The 22,734-nt window shown below is 44.6% G+C and overlaps 1 protein-coding gene across 1 annotated transcript in view; it reads left to right on the forward strand.

Annotated features, from left to right (window-relative positions):
- The first annotated feature begins 5,502 nt into the window (after window positions 1-5,502).
- The window catches only part of kcnq3 (potassium voltage-gated channel, KQT-like subfamily, member 3), an 87,257-nt gene continuing 70,025 nt past the window's right edge, over window positions 5,503-22,734 (forward strand). The window contains exons 1-2 of the mRNA XM_065953528.1: window positions 5,503-5,948; window positions 6,621-7,068. Of these exons, the coding sequence (XP_065809600.1) occupies window positions 6,755-7,068 (314 nt within the window). The 5' untranslated portion in view covers window positions 5,503-5,948; window positions 6,621-6,754. The remainder of the gene's footprint in view (window positions 5,949-6,620; window positions 7,069-22,734) is intronic.

Below are 22,734 nucleotides of genomic sequence, written 5' to 3' on the forward strand. Positions count from 1 at the left end.
TCCTTTAATGAATGAAATTCAGCTTCTACTCCTGTCCTAGTGGCCTCTCCTCTTGGCTTCTTCTCACCATGTGATATGAAAGTTGGATGAGGCAGGTGAATAAAACATGTTGGCCACATCATGCGGACATAACACACACGCCTGTAACACTGTGAATTATTCACCGGCTGGAACCCTGACAGAGACCCTTCTACTCCACAGGAAACCAAAACACTCGCTGGCTCGGAATAAACAGGTAACACTCAAACACCTGTAATCCAAAAACAAACACACACTCTCAAGCGGCAAAAACGACTCATCTTGATTTTTTTTCCAGCCTCAAACATCTTCAAACAAGTCTCGGATGCTACAAATGTTCAAATTCTCAGGTCGTCTTAGTGACCACCTGACTGCTTCATCCTTCCCTCCTCAACATGTGTGCCTGTGAACATGTGGTTTACTTCCTGTTTCATTACAACACATTGATTTGTTTTATCCCTGCACATCTTGTCATGCAGTCCAACAGGAAGTGGTTCCTTCCCCGCCATCTTGAGGACCATACCAAAGTTTTTATAACGGAACCGAGGAGAGAGGAGGGAAGTCTGAGGACGAGCCTCCTTATTGAGTATCACTTCTTGATTGGATGTTGCAGCAGATCACATATTACACAAAACACACTTCACCATGTTTCTATAACGTTAACATGTGTCTCTAGTCCGTCTACAAACCCCCCAATGATGAGAAAAGTCCATCCTCTCCGTCTTCTGCCTGCTCCACTTTTCACAAAATGTGTGCTCAAACAGGCTGTTTGGAGAGTTTCCCTTCATGACATCACAAAGGGCAGTAGCCCCTCCCCCAGGTGGGTAACACTCCCACAGCTAGGTGTTTGTTCTGCCCTCTGAGTCTGCCTTCTCACCGTAAACAATAGGACATGGAGCGAAAAAGACAGAGTACAACCAAGCCCTTCCAGAGAGGGGGCGTGATCAGACACAGCTCATTTACATATTTAAAGGTACAGACACAGAAACAGCCTGTTCTGAGCAGGGCTGAAATAGAGGGGTTTATAGGCATGATCAAATACAGGATCAGAGTGGACTTAGAACAAGAAACTTCAAACACATGTTTTGAGGAGCTCTGACACTTATTTACACTGAAGAAGAGGAGGATATGTCACGTGCAGGACGGATGGTCTCTACCCGGAGACGGCGTCCTCTCAGCCTCTCAGCCAGTAAAATTACATGGATGATGAATTCAGCTGCATTCATGGACTGGAGTATTGATTGGAGCCCCGTGCATCACCAATCACTTTACACCCACATATTGACACACTGAGCACCATCAAGCTCTATCAATCTACTGCTGCCTTAAAGCTTCACACTGTTGGACGACCGCGTGTCAGAGCTGCACGTTTGAAACCCTTGATGTGACTGCAGGTAGGATAAGTAAATGAGCTACGGTTAGCTTAGCATTTTCCTGAATTTTATTTCAGTTTGCACGGTTCCAAAATCTGACTGCAATACATTTTGGTTTCCTCCAAACAAAAACCTCCCAAGTGCAAAAAACACAACTTCCTCGAGTGTCCGCTTGAGTCCGTCTCCAAAAGACAGCGAGGTCACATTCACACCTCGTACTAAAACGTCCAATTTGACAGCAGATATTCAAATGTTTACAGCCTGGTACTCTGGATGACTTTGGTCTTTATCAGCACAAAGTGAACTGTTTGTAACTCAACCTTTTTTCTAAGGGATATGAGTCATGCATAATTAGGGGCGTGGCAGATCTGACAGCGAGTGTGCGCGTTGTAGCGGTTTGTCAGGATTCTTAAGGCCCGCCCTTTGCCTGTCGTTTGGTTGTTCACCTGTAGCTTTAATTTTGAGGTCAGCATAGGGTGACCATCGGCCCCAATTTGACCAGGACTGTCCCAGTTTTAAGCTCCGTGTCCCGAGTCCCCACAGATATCTGAACAACACTAATATGTCCCGGTTTTGAACAGTCCCGGTTTTAACCAACCAAAACAAAACACCATTCCTATACAACACTGATTTGTCTGTCAATCAATGTCGTTGTCAAAACTGCTGCTAGCTTATCATGCTAACAGGACCTGCTGGGTAATGACAGGTAGGCGAGCTGTCGTACTGAAAAGGAAGTTTTCCAAAGATGTTCGAGGAGATTACAGAGGGCAGAGTTACAGCTTCCTTTGAAAAGAAGCAGGTGATGAATATGCTGCTTTTAGCACACACTGCAGGCGTTCATTTTTAGTCACTAATGGTGGAGATGCCGACATACAAAGTCGGATTAAAACGATCAAACACAAACGGCGGCTGCAGATCTACTTCAGTGAGACAAACGCTGCTGACAGCCAACTTAAACGAGCTGCTGAGGAGGAAACCTTTACCTACCAACTCGTGGGATCACTGCAGGTCACTGATCCGTGGATTGATAAAATTAAAGTGTTCCCGTTTGGAGGTTTGAAAATATGGTCCACCTAGGTTAAGATAAAGATAAGCTTCATAAAATCCATTGTAGATGACGTGTTTGATGATCACTGGCTCATGACTTTTCATGTTCCTGAGTTTTGTTCAGGTCAGTACTAACTAAAGAAAACCTTGGTCCAGTTTCTGGATTTAGGGAAAAACCTAAAAAATGAAAGCTCACTCAGTCCACTCTCCTCTTTTCCTCTGAGCACTTATCAATGTTTTCTGTTCCAGCTCAGTTCATGAGCGGATTTAATGGAATAAAAAGAGGCAGCGTCAGCAGGAAGATCCTTTTTTTTTGTCTTCCTATCTTCCTAACAAGCAGCTCAGTACAGCTTGTCCATGTGGACCGTGTCAGAGCGGCTGTGAAGCGGAGGACGGTCCTGTCGAGCGTCAGACAGCCCGAGTCAAATTATTACTTTTTCAATTACACCCTCCTCCTGCCGTTTTTCTTCCACATAATTAGTCAAATCCTCCGACCGCCAACGATTAAGTCGGAATACTAAAAGGCCACCAAGACACGCAATCAATCTATTTTAAGATTGTTCTGTTCTGTTTAAATCCTGTTAGGCTGTGTGTGTGTGTGTGTCACATAGAGGGTTTTATTTCCTGGAGAGCACAGTGTGAATCAGGGCAGTTGTACTTTATGTCTCTAATCTTTGATACCTTTTTATATTTCTGTGCCAAAAACATAGATTTATTTATAATTAATAGATTTTTATTTTACACAAGATCCCCCATCAATCTGAGGAATGTTTTCAGTCTCGTCTGTCTTCGTTTTAATAGCAACACTCCATATTTTGTCGATTTTAACATTTTAACGTTTGTATATTTTGAAAAAAAGTAGCGAGAATCACCAAAAAATACAACCTTTGTCACATTTAATCACGTACTAACTTCTTTGTGTTTGCTTTTTTGCCTTTATTCAAGAGGACAGAGTAGGAACCCAAGGCCGGACTCGAACCCAAGCCTCCCGCTTGGAGGACAATAGCCTCTGTACATGGGGTGTGACCAGAGGTGCTGCTTGTCAACAGGCAAGGCAGGCAACTGCTCGGGGCCCCAGGCCAGTAAGGGGCCCCCCCAAGGGCTCACAAACTTTAAACCACAGCTACAGCTCAAAATGTGCATGACAGTAGGAGACCTCCCTAAGGGGGCCCCATCTGACAGCACTCCCTCTGGCTGCCCTGCTTAGCATCTCATGCATCATTCCTGTTAGACTCACTGAAGACTTATTTACACTGGTTGAAAAGGAGAATGATATGTCACATTTATAGACGTTTCTTGTGAAGGTGCTGGAGCTTTGATTTGAGTGAATTCAACAGAGAAAGAAAATAAGAAATAAGACACCAACCAGCAGAATACAGAAGCAGCAGACTCCTCTTTTAAGATGCGCCTGGCCTCTCATTTCATCGACTCTGCGACTGATCAAACGTCCACAGATGTTTTTAAAGCTGCTTTGTGATGTTTAACCTTCTCTCTCAGCTTCTAAGAGCTAATTCCACCGCCTGTCAGAGGGGAACGTGGTGCCAAATATCTTTCAGATCTTATAAAAAAAGAGATGCTTGCTTCTGTCTGTGCGTTAGAAACAACACAAAGCCTGGACGGAGCTAAGAGCAAGCGTCTACATGTAGTCTGTTCTTTGACTGTTTATGATATGTGGCTGTAGTTTCTTTGTTTGAAAGTGAAGCCAAAGCCTTCGGGGGGCCTGCGTCCACACACGGCCCTGAAGGCGCTCATAACCTCCGTTTCTGAGCGCTTCTCAGCAGCGCTCATTGTTGCTTGGTTACAGATGTTTAACTTCTGCTTCCCTCGGTAATGTCCGTTAGGTGTGTTTAGCTCGCTTTAATTTGTGAAAACATCACCAACATGAAGACTTTGTAAAAGACGTCATGTCCTGAGGTCAGCAGCAGAGCTACATCTGGAAACTGATCCCATTGAAAAGACAAGTCAACATATATTGTTGATGTTATAAGTCCCGCCCCGTCTTGATTCTGATTGGTCGGTGAGGGAGAGGTGACATTGAAGAACGCAGCGCTGTTAAATTAGTATTATGCCCAGAAAAATCAAACATAAAATGCTCAGTGAACGTATTGTCATTTATAGTTATTTCTTTGTCTTGTCTAAAAAATGTAAATATTTTTCTCTAAAAAAATGTCCCTCCTGTATTCTTGACTGCACTCGTACTTTGTGAAAATACAAAGTAGCCTACTGAAGTATTTTAAAAGGAAGAATGTGTGACTTTTTGATCCAGTAGATGTCGCCCTTGAGCTCCAGCATGAAACCAAAACAAACTGCTGTTAGGCCACGCCTCCTCCATACTGAAGCCTCCAGCCTCCGCTGTCGACAAAATTTGTCCTCGAGCTGCAATCACCTGCGTCCTGTGTTGTGTCATGTAAAGTGACACAGAATGAGCGTGATCTAAAAACTCTTACTAACATCCAAATAATCAGTGAGTATGTTCTTCTTCTTCTCTCTAGTTCTTGACTAAAACAGCTTTTATACACAAGGGGAGGAGCCGGCCGTCCCGTCCATGTAAACACGGCTCTGACAACAACACAGCCAGCGGGACTCGAGCTTCTCCCTCATTGTAGACAGTCAGGACTCAGAGAGACATTTACACAGGACAGACTTTATGATTTATTTATGTGGAACATGTTGAACATTCTTCCTTTAAAAGCGATAAGGCCTTTAACTCGAGTCATAATTTGACTTGTCAACTTTTACTTGTATTGGAGGAATATTTGACATGATGATGGAGGATCTATACTACAGTACTTTGATTCCAGTCATTCAAGGTGTGACGTGTGTCCACCTGATTGCTCAACTAAACTTTCAAAAGAACACCTGCAGTACTCCAAAGCACCCCTAGGGGCACTAGTAGTACCACTGGTCCTTCAGTGACATGAGCCGTTCTTTTTCTAGCATGACTTCGAAATGTTCTTATTTTACTTTAAATAATGTTTATTTATATTTTCACATAGTTATTGTTGATCGTATGTCATTTAAAAAGCTGAAACCCCCTGATAAGTGTGTTTCCAGCTTCTTTTTTTAAGTGTGTTTTCTATCAGGTGTGCTTTTGTACCCTGTGTGTCTGTGTGTTTCATGTCCCCTCTATATGCCAACAAGCGCGTGTGCATGACTGTGCATATCAGGGTCTGGAGCGAGCAGCTATTGGCTATGTGTCTGTGCATGTTTTCCTCCTGAATGCATCAAGGTGTACGGAGTCTGTCTGCGCACGTCGCGTTTGCGTTGCTTCTTATGAAAGCCTCTCTCTCTCTCTCTCTCTCTCTCTCTCTCTCTCTCTCTCTCTCTCCTGCCTCTCCTCCTCAGATTCAGTTTTAGTATCGACCTCCCTCACGCAGCATCTCTGCTCTACATCCTCCGTCTCCACCCTCCACCCTCCACCCTCAGCCCAGCGCCGCTTCCTTCCTCTGCAGGTGGATGGAGACTGGAAGCCCCGGAGTAACGAGCCGAGATGCCCGGGCCCCGCTGCTGGTAAGGACTCGGTGTGCGTGGAGCTGTTTTTGTCTTCAGCGGGTTTCCTCCCTTTGCTGTCTCTGAGTGTTTGTGTGTGTGTGTGTGGATGCAGCGTAATGCCAGGTCTTTGTCTCCAGTGAGTGTGTGTGTGTGTGTGTGTGTGTGTGTGTGTGTGTGTGTGTAGGAAGGAGAGGAGTGTTTGGTAATTGGGCAATTGTTGCTTAATGCCCACTCATTATTTGAATTAATGAAGTGATTGGCAGGTTTTCTAAAAATCGTCAGGAATCAGGTGTCTCGTCCTGTCGCGTAAAATCTCTGAGATATTCCTCTAATAGAGAACTCTAACCGCGCCTGAGCTGATGTAGTCTGAGTTTATTTCACTTTGTGGGGATTCTACCTCCTGAATTGTGTCACTGTCATATTCCCAGAAGGATTTAATCATAAGGGCGTGGGATTTTTGTTTGCTTGTGTGTGTTTGTTTTTGCGATTTTTACGCACAATTTATTCTACATTTCTTCTCTGTGCACCGAGCAGTGCACCAGATGCCGATGGTTTCCCAAAATAAAGGATGTAATACACACACACACACACACACACACACACACACACACACACACACACACACACACACACACACACTTACTCTCTCTCTCCTCCGCTCCATCCCTCCCTCCCTTCTCTACCTCTCAGTCAGACTGCTGAGCACCTCCCTTCGCGCCGGGGACCACATCCTTAAATGACCCGCGGCTAAGGAGGGGGTGTAGCTCCGGATCCAGCGCCCCGGATCATGGCATGCTGCCCACCCCGGGCATCCAGCACTGACCATGGGGCTCCGGTCCAGGACCGTCGCTAGCGGCTCTGAGGAGCACAAGAAGAGCTCCAGCGCTGCCGCCGGGGACTTATTGGACCAAGGCGCCGGGGGAGCGGACAAGGATGGCGCCCTGCTGCTCGTGTCTTCGGGCCGGGATGACTACAAGCGGGGCTCTCAGGGCATCGGCATCGGGCTGCTGGCCAAGACCCCCCTGAACTACACCCGGCCGGCCAAGAGGAATAACATCCGGAAGAGGAGGATCCAGAACCTGCTGTACGACGCGCTGGAGAGGCCGAGAGGATGGGCGCTGCTCTACCACGCGTTCGTGTGAGTACCCAAAGCGTTTTTCTACAACTTGTTCAGGCTTCTTAGTGTTATCAGAAGCAGCTGGGAGCCTGCTGGGAGTCTGTGTGATGTTATGAAGGATTGTTCTGCACTGATGTGGAGTCCAGGGAGGCTGTGACACACTGGTGTAGGGAAAAGTTTCCTCCTGTTTAGTTTGTTCTGTCTCTGTCTCTGTTAAATGGAAGTGCTGTTTGAGGTTTTCAGCTGTTTCTAAGGTGCCTAAATGTGAAAAGAATAGTTGATGAATTCAAATGAAATCTTTATAAAGTTTAATGCAGTGCTTATTTCTTGATAAACTTCACATTGAGCTCCATAAATCCACCCTTTGTTTTGATGCTGTGCTGTTTTGTCCCGGCTGATTCGTGGTTTCACTTGTGGGTTTTTATTTATTTATTTATTTTTTTGCAGCCCTGGATTGCTCAGCTGAGTTGTTATTTTGAGTTTTCAAACACCACTCAAACCAAACCAAACTTACATAAGAAGAGCTTCGCACAGATGGATGATGAAGTGTGGAGCATGATCAGCATGTTTTTGTTTTTGGAGGAGAGACCAAACGGCTGAGCTCAGAGTTTGAAAAGGCTGCTTCTGCTTCTGCTCTTTGTTTTTTGTCTTATTAAATGATTCCAGTGTCCGGCTGGGTATTTAAGCTCACATTACCAGCCTTCATACTGTCTCTGAAGTGAGCACAGGTTTGTTGAGCTCATGTCTGGACGAAGCAGCATGCAGTAGTACTTTTATTTCATTTGAAAGTCCATCATGATGAACCAGATATCTCCTTCAGATTTGAAACTGTACGGACGTATAAACCACACTTGTCATACTTTTTTGCAACTCTCCAAGAAGCAACGCATTCGCGACTAAAATAATCCTCGCCATGTAACCACATTCCTCTGCAGTGCATGGCGTGCTCGGGCTGCTTCAGGGTCAGAGGTCAGAAATATAAACGAGCACCAGCAGTAGAAAACAGTGCACACTGAAACCAAACCCTGAAATGTGTTTTCTTATGTCAACAAAGAGGTAATGATGTCAAAGAGCAGGACGGGCTGTTTTTTTTCATATTTTCATATTTGTTTCTGTCATTTTCTTATATCAGTGTGTCTCGTTAAACTAATTTAATTTCCAGAAGTATTTAAGTTAATTTAAATTTTTAAGAGTAAACTGTAAATACTGTGTTTTATCTACCTGTTAAGATGAAGACACCGGCCCTTTAAGAGATGCTCAGTGAAGAAGACACAGAGGTGTGTGTAGGCTGAAAACGAAGCGTGTGTAAAGCTGTGGAGCATTCCTTTAATAAAAGTTGCTAAAAGTGAAGATGGACGAGTTCTGACTGGTGTGCAACATCATTTTGGTGTTTCCACCCAGTTTTCAGCCGGAAAAAAAGGGTCAAAGGTGAGAAGAAAGTTAGCAATCATATCCTGATTTCAGAAACCAGATTTTGCTCCCTGGAGGACTCCAAAAACACAACAGGAGACTGTGACGTGTAAACACCTTACTGCTAAAGCCCACCAGGTGTGTGTTGCATGTTTCGGTCCGTCACCGCTCCAGCATGGCGGCAGTGTGTGTGCTTCCTCTCGCTGCGCCGCGTCTCAGCTCCATTAGTCTGGAAGTCCTCTGTCCGCTTTCTGTTTCTGCAGGATGTCAGAGCGCGGAGCATCAGTTTACCACAGAGCAGGTCGTGACAGGAAGTCAGACACTGAAACATCCGGTTTTATTTTCAGAATAAAAGACTGTTTTTGGTGATACAGCACTATGAGCCATGTGTGTGTTTGTTGATGTGTTTATGAAGGGTTTGATACCACATACATGGTATTATCTGACACTGATTCTGTAATTACCGCGGGAACTGCGCTGCTCCGTGCTGCTCTCTGAAAACGCACCGACTCCCGACAAGTGACGTGTCAGCAAAATAAACATGGCGACGGCAACGAGAGCGTCTTACTCTGCAGATGCAGATTGTTTTCCCTCGTCGGCCTTTGCTTCTCTAATCACTAATCGCTCTGAACTTTATCTCTCTCTCTGATTTTATTCAGATAAATGTTTCTTGTGTTACATTTGGAAACTTTAAACATGTTCAAACACTCACTGACTCCATCAGGGAGTTTTCTTTATCTTCAGGTGGAATCATGCAGCGGCCATCTTTGTCTTAACTTCCTCACCTGCAGGACACTTTCTCTCTGTGTGTCCTTCTCGTCTCCTGAACCCACAGACACTCTCTCAACGTGTGTGTCTCTCTGCGACACAACATATGACAGTCCAATATGGCCGCTCCGTATGTGGTGCTGGTGTCAGTGTGTTTAAAGGTCAGGGTCGGTCAGGAACGCCCCTTTGTACACAAGCAGTCAACAATCAGGACACGCCTAAACCCACCATGTCATCAAGTAGAGAGGGCAGCGGCACGGTGAATCAAGGTCGAGGTAAACTGAGGGAATCGTGTGTGTGTGTGTGTGTGTGTGTGTGTGTATATGTGTGTGTGTGTGTGTGTGTGTGTGTGTAAACTGATATTTCCCGCACATTTCTCCACAGGTGATGTTACACAAATACAAATCATGTGTCTGACATCACTGAACCACTAAATTATTAATAACACGTCTGAACGTGATACTGACGACTTTGTTAAAATATAAAAACAAATAGATTTTAACAATTTGTTTCTTAAAGGAGCAGTATGTAACTCTGACCCCTAGTGTTTAAAATGAGTACTGCAGTCTACATTCTAAACATCATAGAGAGCTGTCTCCCCCCCTCCCCTCACTCAGGTCACCATGTGGTGGACTCTGAAGCTTCAGTGTTTATCCAGCTCTGCATGGGTCTGTAAACCTTTCTGTGTTCTAACCTCTCTCCATTTTTCAAAAGCATCTCCAATATTGATCCTAGTTTGAGCACGTTTCTGCTCGTGGAGCTTATTAGAAACATGCAGAGGCTTTTTAGGTCGGGTACAATCACTTCTATCTGAACCACTTCTCTTGACCGCTTCCATCGCTGCAACACCTGTTGACCTGATAACTGCTCTCATATCTGACAAACCGAGGGGCGTCCAAAACGGAGCCATTACCCTCTCCTTTTGGATCTTTTAGAAACCTGATTTTCAACCTCCAAACTTTCTTTCATTTTTTCTGTCACACTGATCTGAGCTCACATTTGCTTTTCTTGTCGTCGGCTCAAAATCGCTGAAGAAGCAGAGTTAAGTTTTCTGCCCCATCTTCACCAACTACCAAGGTGCTCGGAGAGTGAAAGGCCTGAAGAGGTCAAAGAGCACCAGCAGAACTCCAGATAATTAACATTATTAGGCTGACTTGTCTCAACTTGTGGCCTCCCTCTGGGTCATCCCATCTGCTCCAAATTGGTCCATGGAGCCTCTCCAACATTCAGCCACAGCTGCCGACAAATGTATGACATCATCGGTAACGTGTAGTGAACCCGTCCTTTACACAGACGAGTTAAAATCCACCTCGGCTCGGCTCGGCTCGGCTCGGCTCTCCGGGTGTGAAGTGTGCTGCTCAGGGGCACTTCAGCGGTTTGTGTTGACAGCGGGGGGGGGAGGGGAGCGTTACTCACGCTCTTCACCCACAGATTATGATGCATAGGCAGCGCTTCAATGTGACACGTGTATAGGAAAGGAGAGGCAAGTGGGACGGGGATTAAAAGAGCAGGAACAGATGGATGCACAGAGATAGAGGAGGAAGGAAAAGAGCAGATGTGTGAAGGGGTGGAGGTAATGTTGTGCTGTCAGTAAAGTGTGAAATTCTAAAGGTGTAAAAAAAATCAAAAATAAAGCAGGTAGATGTTGAGTTTTAATCTCCTTAAATCTGCACCAACAGATGAGTTAGGGTTCATCAGGGCCTGTTCAAGAACAATGTCTTCCCTGAAACAACAAAGCTGATAAAAAACTGAGAACTTTAAAGCCGTCACACATCAAGAGTTCCCCAGAATAGATTCAGAGTCCTCCACAGGTGATTCCTCGCTTAGCTTCAGCGGGTCAAAACGTTTGTTAAATATTCCTTCTGACAGACGGGCTGCTTGACTGATATCTGGAATAATTGAATGTAAGCTGGCGGTTCTTTTCTTCACTCTCACAGGGGGTTTAAAATATCAGCTGAGTGACAGTTTTCCCTCGCGGGGTTCAGACACACGGGGCGGTCCCAGAGGGGAGGGTTTCAGAGCGTCCCCTGGCAGGACGAGGATTACAGAGAGAGACGCATCAGAAGCTTCTATTTGGAGGTTTGTCGTCCAACGCGTGGTTAGAGTAGTCCTAAGATCCCATTGTCTGTTTCGAGGTACCCTTAGCGTCCGCTCTAAGGTCTGTCTTGGGTTGTTTCTAACATGTGGCCTGGTCTGTTTCAAGGTACCCTCTTGTGTCGATTTCAAAGTTCACTTCCTCCGTTTTAAAGTTCCATTTCTATTTTCTTTTGCGTCTGTTTTAAGTTGAAGGTTCTGTTTAAAAATAACTAAGCTACTGTTTTAAGGATTGCCAGCTTCCCTTCTTACACTTGGTAAGGTTAGTCTTTAGGTACTGTTTTCATGTCTGTTTTATGGTCTGTTGTTTTAATATGTAACATGTAAGGTCTGTTTCAAGGTACCCTCTAGGCATCCTCCAGCGTCCATTTTAAGGTTCACTTTTAGCTTCTGTTTTCAAACCTGCCGTTTTGTCTTGTTACAGATAGGTGGGATAGTTTCAAGGAACCTTTAGCATTTGATTCCAGCACCCCTTGTTATCATTTAAAGGCCTTTTTTTTGTTGTTTTTCACAATCACACATCGTCATATATGTTTCCAAGGAGACATTTAGCATCTGTTTCAGGGTATCCTTAAACATGATGTTTTTCTAACACAGTTATGAGTCTGTTTCCATGAATACTTCTACTCGAGCTCCTGTTCTGAGGTTGATTGTCTTACCTTTGCTTCACCTGGTGAGGTTTGTTTTAAGGCACCATGTTTAATCTATTTAAAAAAAAAAAAGAAAAGAAGAAAAAGCCCTTGCTTTCGTTTTGACGTCTTTTTTTCTATATTTCCAGCTTTGATTAAAGTGGAAGTGTTTGTTTTTAAGCAGAGACGCTTCCTTTAAACTGTTTATTAACGTTAAACCTGATGTAGTCGTCTCTAATAGTTTTCTCTTTATGTACAACCAGACTTAGTGCCCCCCCCCCCGAGCCAGGATTAATTAGAACAATTAGACCAGTGGATTTACTTGATTTTCATTTATTAGTTCGCAGAGCGTTCCAGATTAAAGGTTTTTCCAGTCCCCTGAGAGCGCCCCCTGCAGGGCTCCACTGTGAGGGAATTTAAGGGTTGCAGGAGTATCAGATCCCCGGCTACTGTTACAGCGCTCCAGCACTGTGCTCTACCAAATTTGGGTTACCATAACAACGCTGTGAAGAGAGTGAAATCAGATCTGCAGTGGAGGCAGGGAGTCAGGTAGAGCGAGCATGTGTGAAAGCAGAGAGAGAGAGAGAGAGAGAGAGAGAGATAAAGATGTGGAGGGCGAGCGAGCGAGGGGGAAACAGAGAGGTTTGACATCAGCAGTTTGGTGGCGGATCAGTGGTGAACCTTGGCCCCCCCGTCCTGGCATCCAGACAGGCCTGACAGGAGGTTCTCCTTCCCAGAATGCTCGGCTGTGTAATTCCCATATCTCTCTCTCCCTCTCTCTCTCTCTCTCTCTCTCTCTTTATTTCAAGTAGTGCTCTCTCGCCCCCTCTACCTCTCCAGCATGTTGATGTTGTTCTTTTTCGCTGGTAAACAACTGCTCAAGCCGCGCTGTGGGAGCAGATCACGGCTGTCAGCGGGACTGTGATTTTCATGCTTTCAGATCAGTGTGAAGGATTTCACGCTCCTGCGCAGGTGGACGGCGTTCTCCAGCCCCTCAGACTGGCTGGATTAATGTCACACATACTTCACCGTCCTCCTCGAACGAGGGCGGCGCTATTGTTTTACAAGCAACCTGGTGTTGTTGTACGGAGATTGGATAAGAACAGTCACAGGGATTTCAGCACCATGGACAGAGACATTATCAAGCGTTGCACTTACATACCGCCTGGGCTGAAATACAACTTACTGATAAATATTTAGGTTGTTTTTCAACAAAAATGCCAAATATTTCTATGTCCCGCCCCCTTAAAGGATCAATCACTAAGATGTTTAGTCAGCAGCCAGTATGTCCTCCTTCTAACTTTAGATTCTGCTCCTGAATGCTCTGGATTTGTTTGGACCAGAGAAGGTAGGCGCTTTTAAGGCAACCCCCCACACGGCCGTTTTGGACGCCCCTTAGTTTGCCAGATATGAGAGCAGTTATCAGGTCAACAGGTGTTGCAGCGATGGAAGCGGGCAAGAGAAGTGGTTCAGATAGAAGTGATTGTACCCGACCTAAAAAGCCTCTGCATGTTTCTAATAAGCTCCACGAGCAGAAACGTGCTCAAACTAGGATCAATATTGGAGATGCTTTTGAAAAATGGAGAGAGGTTAGAACACAGAAAGGTTTACAGACCCATGCAGAGCTGGATAAACACTGAAGCTTCAGAGTCCACCACATGGTGACCTGAGTGAGAGGGGGGGGGGCAGCTTTCAAACTGAAACAAAAGGAAGCTGATGACTTTCCAGTTCAGTCTCAGTCTGCTCTAAATTTTGCCGAGTCCACAAAAAGCTTCTTCTTCTTTTTCTTCTTCTTCTTCTTCTTCTTCTTCTTCTTCTGCCTGGTGTAAAACGGACGTGTGCATAATTACCTCAAACCTCAGCAAGTCAGCGTCTGAATCCGTGGCTGTGTGAGATTAATGCCACATCTGTCTCTCTAGATGCAGCCATAACTGATAAACCCACCCATATGTGATTCACTGCTTCCAGTCCTGCCTCCCTCACCGGCTCAGCTGGTGTGATTTTTATGGCGGTTTTCTGTCCGATAGACGGTTTGTTATCTGTCAGTCAAACATTGTGTGATACCTTCTTCTTTTAGGAGTTTGTTTTTGACGGCTTTGAGTTTTTTAAAAGGAAAGTTTTCTGCTAAGAAATGCATCATTCAAGTCAAGCCAGTTTGGCAGTATTCACTGGCAACGTTTCGGGTAAAAATGTTTTACTGCATTCTAAATTCTAAACATCATAGAGAGCTGTCCCCCCCCCCCCTCACTCAGGTCACCATGTGGTGGACTCTGAAGCTTCAGTGTTTATCCAGCTCTGCATGGGTCTGTAAACCTTTCTGTGTTCTAACCTCTCTCCATTTTTCAAAAGCATCTCCAATATTGATCCTAGTTTGAGCACGTTTCTGCTCGTGGAGCTTATTAGAAGCATGCAGAGGCTTTTTAGGTCGGGTACAATCACTTCTATCTGAACCACTTCTCTTGACCGCTTCCATCGCTGCAACACCTGTTGACCTGATAACTGCTCTCATATCTGGCAAACTGAGGGGTGTCCAAAACGGCCGTGTAGTGGGGGGTGGTCTTAAAACCGTCTACCTTCTCTGGTCCAAACAAATCCAGAGCATTCAGGAGCAGAATCTAAAGTTAGAAGGAGGACATACTGGCTGCTGCATTGTTGTCAGAGAAGCCAGCACTTCAACATGTTTCCTTAATGTCTGATCAGAGAGTAAGATACCTTTATCATCTCACTCTCTACACAGCTCACTGATTGGTTATTTAAACTCAACTCCCTTTGGAAGATAGGGAGTTTAGTGTCCCTTAAGACTTCTGTTTTGTTCTTTGCAGAGTTTTTAATACCCCAGAAAAGTATCCTGGTGTTGATTTTAATTGGTGTCCTTTGAGAGCAGGATTGAAGAAGCTGTTTCAGTCTTCATAACTATGACTTATGGACAATAGAGACTCACACCTCAAACTATAAAAGCTCAAACACACCACTATGTGTTCGTTTATTCTCCTGTTAAAAGTCTTTGAAATAATGAGCGCAGACTTTATAAAAGTTAAACTCTGATGGAAGTCGACACTCGGGGTGAAACTGACCTGATCAGACGCCCGCATGATGAAACGGACACGGAGGAGTTCGACAGTGGAAGCAGCTCATTAGAGGCTGTGAGCAGCTCATTAGTAATTAGTCTCTCTAAATAGCATTCAGCTGCAGATTTCACAGGGCGCCAGTCATTCTGTCACGGTGTAAGCGACGGCGAGGAAAAACACTGCGGATCATCTGAGGGCGAGGAGTTAATTAATGTTAAAAAACAGTAAAGACTAAAAAGGAATCTGTTTGGGTTTTAAAAGAATCTAATCTTCTCCGCCCTGGAACGAGTGCAGATCAGTGATTGGAAACGACAGATTCAAAGTGATAAAAGTGAATTTTTTAAGATCTTCGCAGCTGTGAGATGATTTTCTTTTTGTCTTTCTGTCGAGCACGTCTGACACTTTCATGTCTCAGCTTGTTGTTCAGAGTCCGACTCTTTGATCCTCCATGCCAAAAAAGTGCAGAGGAAGCTTTGTTCCTGAAACACAGAGTTTTTTGAAGACTCATCGTTCCCCCTTCACTCTTTAAAGTGAAAGTTTTCATCAAATGAACTCCTCCGATGTTTACCGCTTTGTTTCCTGCGCGGCGGGAGGATCAGAGCGTGAATTAAAAGTTTAAACTCGGGTAACCTCGACTGCTGCAGAGCTTCACATGAATCACTGACGTTTAAATGACTACAAATGTGTGACAGTACAATTCTACAAGTCACTTAGCAGACGCTTTTATCCAAAGAGACAAACATCAGAGAGTAAGAACAATAGAAGAAAATTCTAGAGAGGAGGAAACAACGTCAGGAAGTGTAAACAAACAGCTTTAAGTCTGATTGGACACACAGGTACTGACAGGAAGTGACCAGAGTCAGAGCAACACACTGACAGCTGTTCTTGAGAGTTCTGATCGGCATCAAAACCATCCTAAATATAATCTTAGTCAGTCCATTGGTGTTCAGAAACTTAAATATCTAAATTAATTTAAAAAATGGACTAAACGCATGTTTTACATATTTTTTGTTGTTGAGTTTTTACATTAGCTCAGATATTTCCAACAGTCATCAAAGCCAGAGAAAATCTGTTTTATTTTAGAGTTGAAATGTTGCGGCGGCCGCCATGACAGACACAGCATGTTTATCGTTGCCATGGAAACACCGGATGTTAAACGTCATGTATATTATACTTTGATACATTAGATCGTCGGTAGCCATATTCTCTTCTTCAGCTCGGTGTCGCCCGGTTGTCTTGACTACAAGGATATCATTTTCATCGAGGGTGGGCGTAGCACAGAGAATCACTCCCATGATTCCCCGCCGTTTAAAGGTGCAATGGGACTCTGCAGAACGAATGGAGTTTGGTGGTTCGTTCCACCACCCGGGAGCGACAGAGGAGAAGAGTCCAGTGAGGGACTCTGGGCCATGTAGTGAAGGTTGGATCAGACGCCTTTCATTGGCAGAGCGTAGAGGGCGGGAGGGAGTGTAGACCTGAGGAGAGAGTTCAGGTAAGGGGTGATGGTTTGTGTTTGGAATGGATCCAAACAGTCTTGTTTTTTTAACGTCTCCTCTGTGGACGAGTTGTACCAGACTGTAACAGTGTGATTATGTTAACCCGTGGGTTCAGCTCAGAGTTCCTAATGGACTCTGCGGTTGTGGTCATTGAACATAATGACATTAATGTTCAACAAATGAGGCTCCAGTGGGAGAATCATTCAGTGCAGAGATGGAGAAATGCTGCAGCGAGGCATAATTAACCGCCTTCAGCTGAGTATCAAAACAACAGCATGGCATGTGGGAAAGTGGCCCCAAATTGGATTCAAACCTAGGCCCCCATCTTAAAGGTCACATATTCTCCTCCTCTTTAAACAGTTTAAATAAGTGTCAGAGTTCCTCAAAACATGTGTGTGAAGTTTCTTGTTCTAAATCCACTCTGATCCTGTATTTGATCATGTCTATAAACCCCTCTATTTCAGCCCTGCTCAGAACAGGCTGTTTCTGTGTCTGTACCTTTAAATATGTAAATGAGCTGTGTCTGACCACGCCCCCTCTCTGGAAGGGCTTGGGTGTACTCGGTGCTTTCTCGCTCACACTCTGACACTCCCACACCTAGCTGTGGGAGTGTCACCCACCTGGGGGAGGAGTTACTGCCCTTTGTGATGTCATGAAGGGAAAATCTCCAAACCGCCTGTTTGATCACACATTTTCTGAAAAGTGGAGCAGGGAGAAGACGGAGAGGATGGACTTTTCTCATGATTGGGGGGTTTGTAGACGGACTAGAGACACATATTAGAGTTAGAGAAACATGGTGGAGAAAAACCTAATTTATGCAGCTTGTTTCTACCTGGAATAAAAAACACAACGTTTTTCTGTCGGTGACAAACTCTCCCTTCTTCCAACATGTGGAACTGTGTGTATATTCATGAACTCAATGATGATTGGTCGTACTTTACAGCTGAATCGATGCAGGTGATTAGGCCGGCTTTCCCTCTGATTGTCGAGGTGTTCCTCTGCTCTGCTGGGACTCTTCTTCTTTTAAAGCCTGCAGTCCGTCCGGTCCTGATGAGTGGACACTTTATGAGCAGCTGTCAAAAAGCACTTATGTCTGCAGGAAAACGTCTCTCATGATGGTGTACAGCAGTTCATAAGTGACATAATGCTCGTGGGTGTTACTCAGAGGAGGCTGCAGGGTGTTAAAGGGGAAGTGAGGGATTTTTTTTCACCTGGATTTCTTGAGAGTCCCCTGAGAGAGAGATCCCAGTTTGTCTGCTGAAAGCGTGGAATGATGTTGTTTCTGCAAAGTGGAGGATTTAAGTTCATTGAGCATCTTCTGTCTGAATCACGAAAGCAGAAGCTGAAAGTGAACGACTTGCAGAGATCACCTTTAAATATGTTTAGAAATTGTTTTTACATATTTTTATGCTACTGACGTAGTCAAGACCACACTAACCAAGACTACCCGAGACCAGAATGCGGCAAGACCATAAATATCTCTGAAAAATCATCATCTTGTGTGACGGTAACACCGGGAAGTTTACTGGGGGATAAAAATCCAACTACAAATGAATTGAAGTTTTGTTCTTTTAGAAAGAGGCGTTTTGCTTCTAATCTCAGTGATGACACTCCCTCCTTACGTCTATAAGCTCTCATCATCGTCTCATCTTCAAAGATGACTCCTGCAGCTGCAGAGTAGCAGGTGGCTAACGAGGGTTTCTCTGCTCGTTCGTCTCAGAGGCGGCCGACGTTTACGGCTCAAACTCTGGATGCCGGGAAACAACCGAGTGATAATTTCCCCCCGTTCAGCGTCAATGATGCAACATTACTCATAGTTTAATCGCTCTGATCCTCACCGGGTTTGACTGCTGCTCACAGGCGTGCTGTAATTAAGGCAGAGACGACCGGGGGATGATGATGTTAGATGTGGGCTGTGACCCTCCGTGTGTGTTTGGCCTGATTCCAGTCCGAACACACGGCTCCACAAATCATTTTTAATGCCATCAGCGTGTGAGAGATGATTGTTTATGTGCATGTAGGAGAGAGAGGTGCAGAGGCGGAGCAAACACACGGACACATTAGGGCCTAAATGTGACAGATACTGAATCACTGAACATATTTATATTCAAAACGATCTTTATCAAGCAGCTTTGTGAGATGTCATGTTTACATCAACTTTATTCAACTTTATCAGACTTTTATAAACTGTTGGAAGGTGTACCTACAATAGGTAATGCCCTTTGACCCTTCCTCTGTGATAGTTGGCGCTCAGAGCTGCTGCTGCTCTCCAGCATGTGAGAAATCAGGAGGAGAGGATGACAGAGGGGTCGGAGGGGACAGGAGAGCGGGGACGACATCAACTTGAGACAGGATTTGAAGAAGTTAGCGAGGCAACATTCATGAACATCCAAAGCCTCTTAAGTTGCATCCATGCATCCTTCACTTGCCTCCTTCACTTGTGTCTTACTCACCTCCCACCAGAGCTGCATGGAGAGAGCCGAGGGGACTCAGGTCTGAACACCTAGTGGTGCAAAGATGACAGAGGCACTGGTCAGTATTTCTGTTATTGGGAGAGAGGTTAGGGTTCATATGAGAGAGGGAACGAGGAAACATGTTAGCCATGTGGTGTCCTTTCCACCATAATGTCACGTGGAGCACATCACACTTCAGACAACATCAGATTTAAAGTCTTCATATGTGATTTTTCACACTTAAATATAATATAAATCAAGTATATCCTCTGAAAATAACTCTGTGAGTCATGACTGTCTACAATGGGTGTAACACTCGAGTCCCACTGTCTGTGATGTTTTCAGAGTTTTCAGAGTCCTATCTTCACTTTGTTTACATCGCCTGGACGGCCGGCTGACTCCTCCCCTCGTGTATAAAAGTTGTTTAATTGAGGGACTAGAGAAAAGAAGAATAACATACTGTACTCACTGCTTAACTGTGTTTCTAGATCACGCTCATTTCAGGTAAATTTACATGCAGTGTGAAGATACCAGCATAATAAAGATCGCTAGCATTAGCATGCTAACACAACAATGCAGCGCCAGTTGTTTTGGTTTCATGCTGGTGCTCAAGGGCGACACCTGCTGGATCAAAAAATCACATATAAAGCTATTGAGTCTCTGCCCCGGGTGAGCCACCCCAGTCAGAAAAAGTCTGGACCCGCCCCTGGCTACTTTGTCAGTGTTCTGTTATTTTGACCGCTGTGATGTTTTTTTTTTTTAATGAATCTACTCAGACAGTTTGACATGTGAGGAAGAGAAACTGAAGGTTTTGACTAAACGTTGAGCTAACAGCTGACTGAACCTGAAAACAGTAAACAGTGTGAAAGCTGTAGTAGAAGAAGAAGTCGTAGTATTGCGTGTCAGTAGTAGCTGTTTGACTTCTGAGACAAACACATTTTTCTGTCATCACTGCTGCTGGGTTAATGTGATATCTGAGACACACACACACACACACACACACACACACACACACACACACACACACACACACACACACACACACACACACACACACACACACACACACACGAACAACAGCAGCATCATCACTGACTGGTAAATTTGATATCCTACACACACACACACACACACACACACACACACACACACACACACACACACACACACATCCTCACACACGCGCTCACAGACGGGGATCGATGGGTGAAGGTGGAGCAGTCGGACCCTGAGGAGGATGATCTTACCGGGAGGAGAAACAAGATCCGGCTCCTGTAAAGGGAACCCCCCCCCCCCCCCCCCCCTCCAATCCCACAATCCCTTTCTCCGCCTCATCTCTGATCCTGTATGTGTGTGTGTGTGTGTGTGTGTGTGTGTGTGTGTGTGTGTGTGTGTGTGTGTGTGTGTGTGTGTGTGTGTGTGTGTGTGTGTGTTAAACATGCTCTCAGTCCGTGGTGAGGTGAGGAGGTGTTTGGGGGAGTTAGTGCCCTGCAGGAGGAATCAGAGCTGAGATGGGTGTGTGTGTGTGTGTGTGTGTGTGTGTGTGTGTGTGTGTGTGTGTGTGTGTGTGTGTGTGTGTGGGGGGGTTAGTCTGGGTGAAGGGATCATTACTGTCTGTAATTTCAGTCATGTCTTAATCTGCCTTCTCAGTGATTTTCACAGACTGCCCGAGTCCTCCGCTGTCTTCTTCTTCCTGTAACATGACGGTAAAAATAACCATGCAAACATACATTTTTCTGACTGTCTGTGAATGCAGCACGACTCTACTGAGGGGAATTATTTGCACTTAAAAGCAGCACCTGATACAGAAATGAAGAGACTGTTTTTGGTTTTGTTTGAATGCATGCTTAATGAAAGAGGGGCAGGTGTTATAAGGTTATTCTTCTTTCTGCTCCTTTTCATTCAAATCATTTGAGATTTGATGTTTGTTTGTTTTTCTTAACTTTATTGTTTGTTTGTACGAAATAAAATTTACAAATGAAACAAATAAAAGTCTGCGTATTTAAAAAAAAACTCCACCCGGTTGGGTAGCAGACCTCTTAACGCCCCCCTAGTACTTCTACCTGCCCCCCCCCCCTCGATCCGGTGGGCTAGAAGCGGCCCTGGAAAAAGACGAGAAGCCGTTTGCACGTCATGAAAAAATGATTCTTTGTGCACAGGCTTTGTCTCAGCCAGTCAGAACAAAGAAGCGCACTTCCTGTTTTCATGCATGACATTTCATTCGTTTTCTCTCTTAGTGACGAGCGGCGCTGAGAGGATGAACTCTGCACTAAACCCTGACGTCCTTTAAACACGTGTTGACACACCTGCTGCCCTGAAAACAAAGTGAAACAGTGAAAACTGTAGATCCCTCAGCTCCTCGTATCACTGCGGGATGAGTCAGAGCCTCGGCGGATTTAAACCAGCGAGTCATGCAGAGCGGCAGATCTGTGTGCGGCTCTGTGTGTGTGTGTGTGTGTGTGTGTGTGTGCGGCTCTGTGTGTGTGTGTGTGTGTGTGTGTGTGTGTGTGTGTGTGTCGTCATCTCAGCGAGCTGTGTGCAGCACGTTAACACTCTGACTAACAAATCAGAATCATTAGTGAGGTAAACAAATACATCGAGACGCTGAAGCTAAACCCATGAGGGTCTGTGTGGGCCAATCAGAGGCCGTCTGTAAGAAGGGGAGGGAGCCGGAGAGAGAGGCGTGTGGGTCTTTGTTTCCTAACTGAAAACTAACTAACTAACTGGGTAAGGTCACTGAAGGCGCACTAACTCTAGGCATTCTGTACACTGGGCAGCCCGCCTGAGAATGGGCCATCGTCAACTTGTCTTGTGTGAAGTTGTGTCTGATAGAGACACAGAAGCTGAGGTGTTTACATGATGTGTTTACATGATGTGTTTACATGATGTGTTTACATGATGTGTTTACATGATGTGTTTACATGATGTGTTTACATGATGTGTTTACATGATGTGTTTACATGATGTGTTTACATGTTGTGTTTACATGATGTGTTTACATGATGTGTTTACATGATGTGTTTACATGATGTGTTTACATGTTGTGTTTACATGATGTGTTTACATGATGTGTTTACATGATGTGTTTACACGATGTGTTTACATGATGTGTTTTTTACATGATGTGTTTACATGTTGTGTTTACATGTTGTGTTTACATGTTGTGTTTACATGATGTGTTTACATGATGTGTTTACATGATGTGTTTACATGTTGTGTTTACATGATGTGTTTACATGATGTGTTTACATGATGTGTTTACATGTTGTGTTTACATGTTGTGTTTACATGATGTGTTTACATGTTGTGTTTACATGATGTGTTTACATGATGTGTTTACACGATGTGTTTACATGTTGTGTTTACATGTTGTGTTTACATGATGTGTTTACATGATGTGTTTACATGATGTGTTTACATGTTGTGTTTACATGATGTGTTTACATGTTGTGTTTACATGATGTGTTTACATGTTGTGTTTACACGATGTGTTTACATGTTGTATTTACATGATGTGTTTACATGTTGTGTTTACATGATGTGTTTACATGTTGTATTTACATGATGTGTTTACATGATGTGTTTACATGATGTGTTTACATGATGTGTTTACATGTTGGTTGTTTTGTGCGACCTGACAGATCTGACTTCGTCCTGTAGCTCTGGGTTTCATTGTCGACAGTGAGCGTGCTCCTGAGAGAGAGAGAGAGAGAGAGAGAGAGAGAGAGAGAGAGAGAGAGAGAGAGAGAAGAGAGAGAGAGAGACAGAG

This window comes from Labrus bergylta, chromosome 4, assembly GCF_963930695.1.
Source record: "Labrus bergylta chromosome 4, fLabBer1.1, whole genome shotgun sequence".
Classification (NCBI taxonomy): Eukaryota; Metazoa; Chordata; class Actinopteri; order Labriformes; family Labridae; genus Labrus; species Labrus bergylta.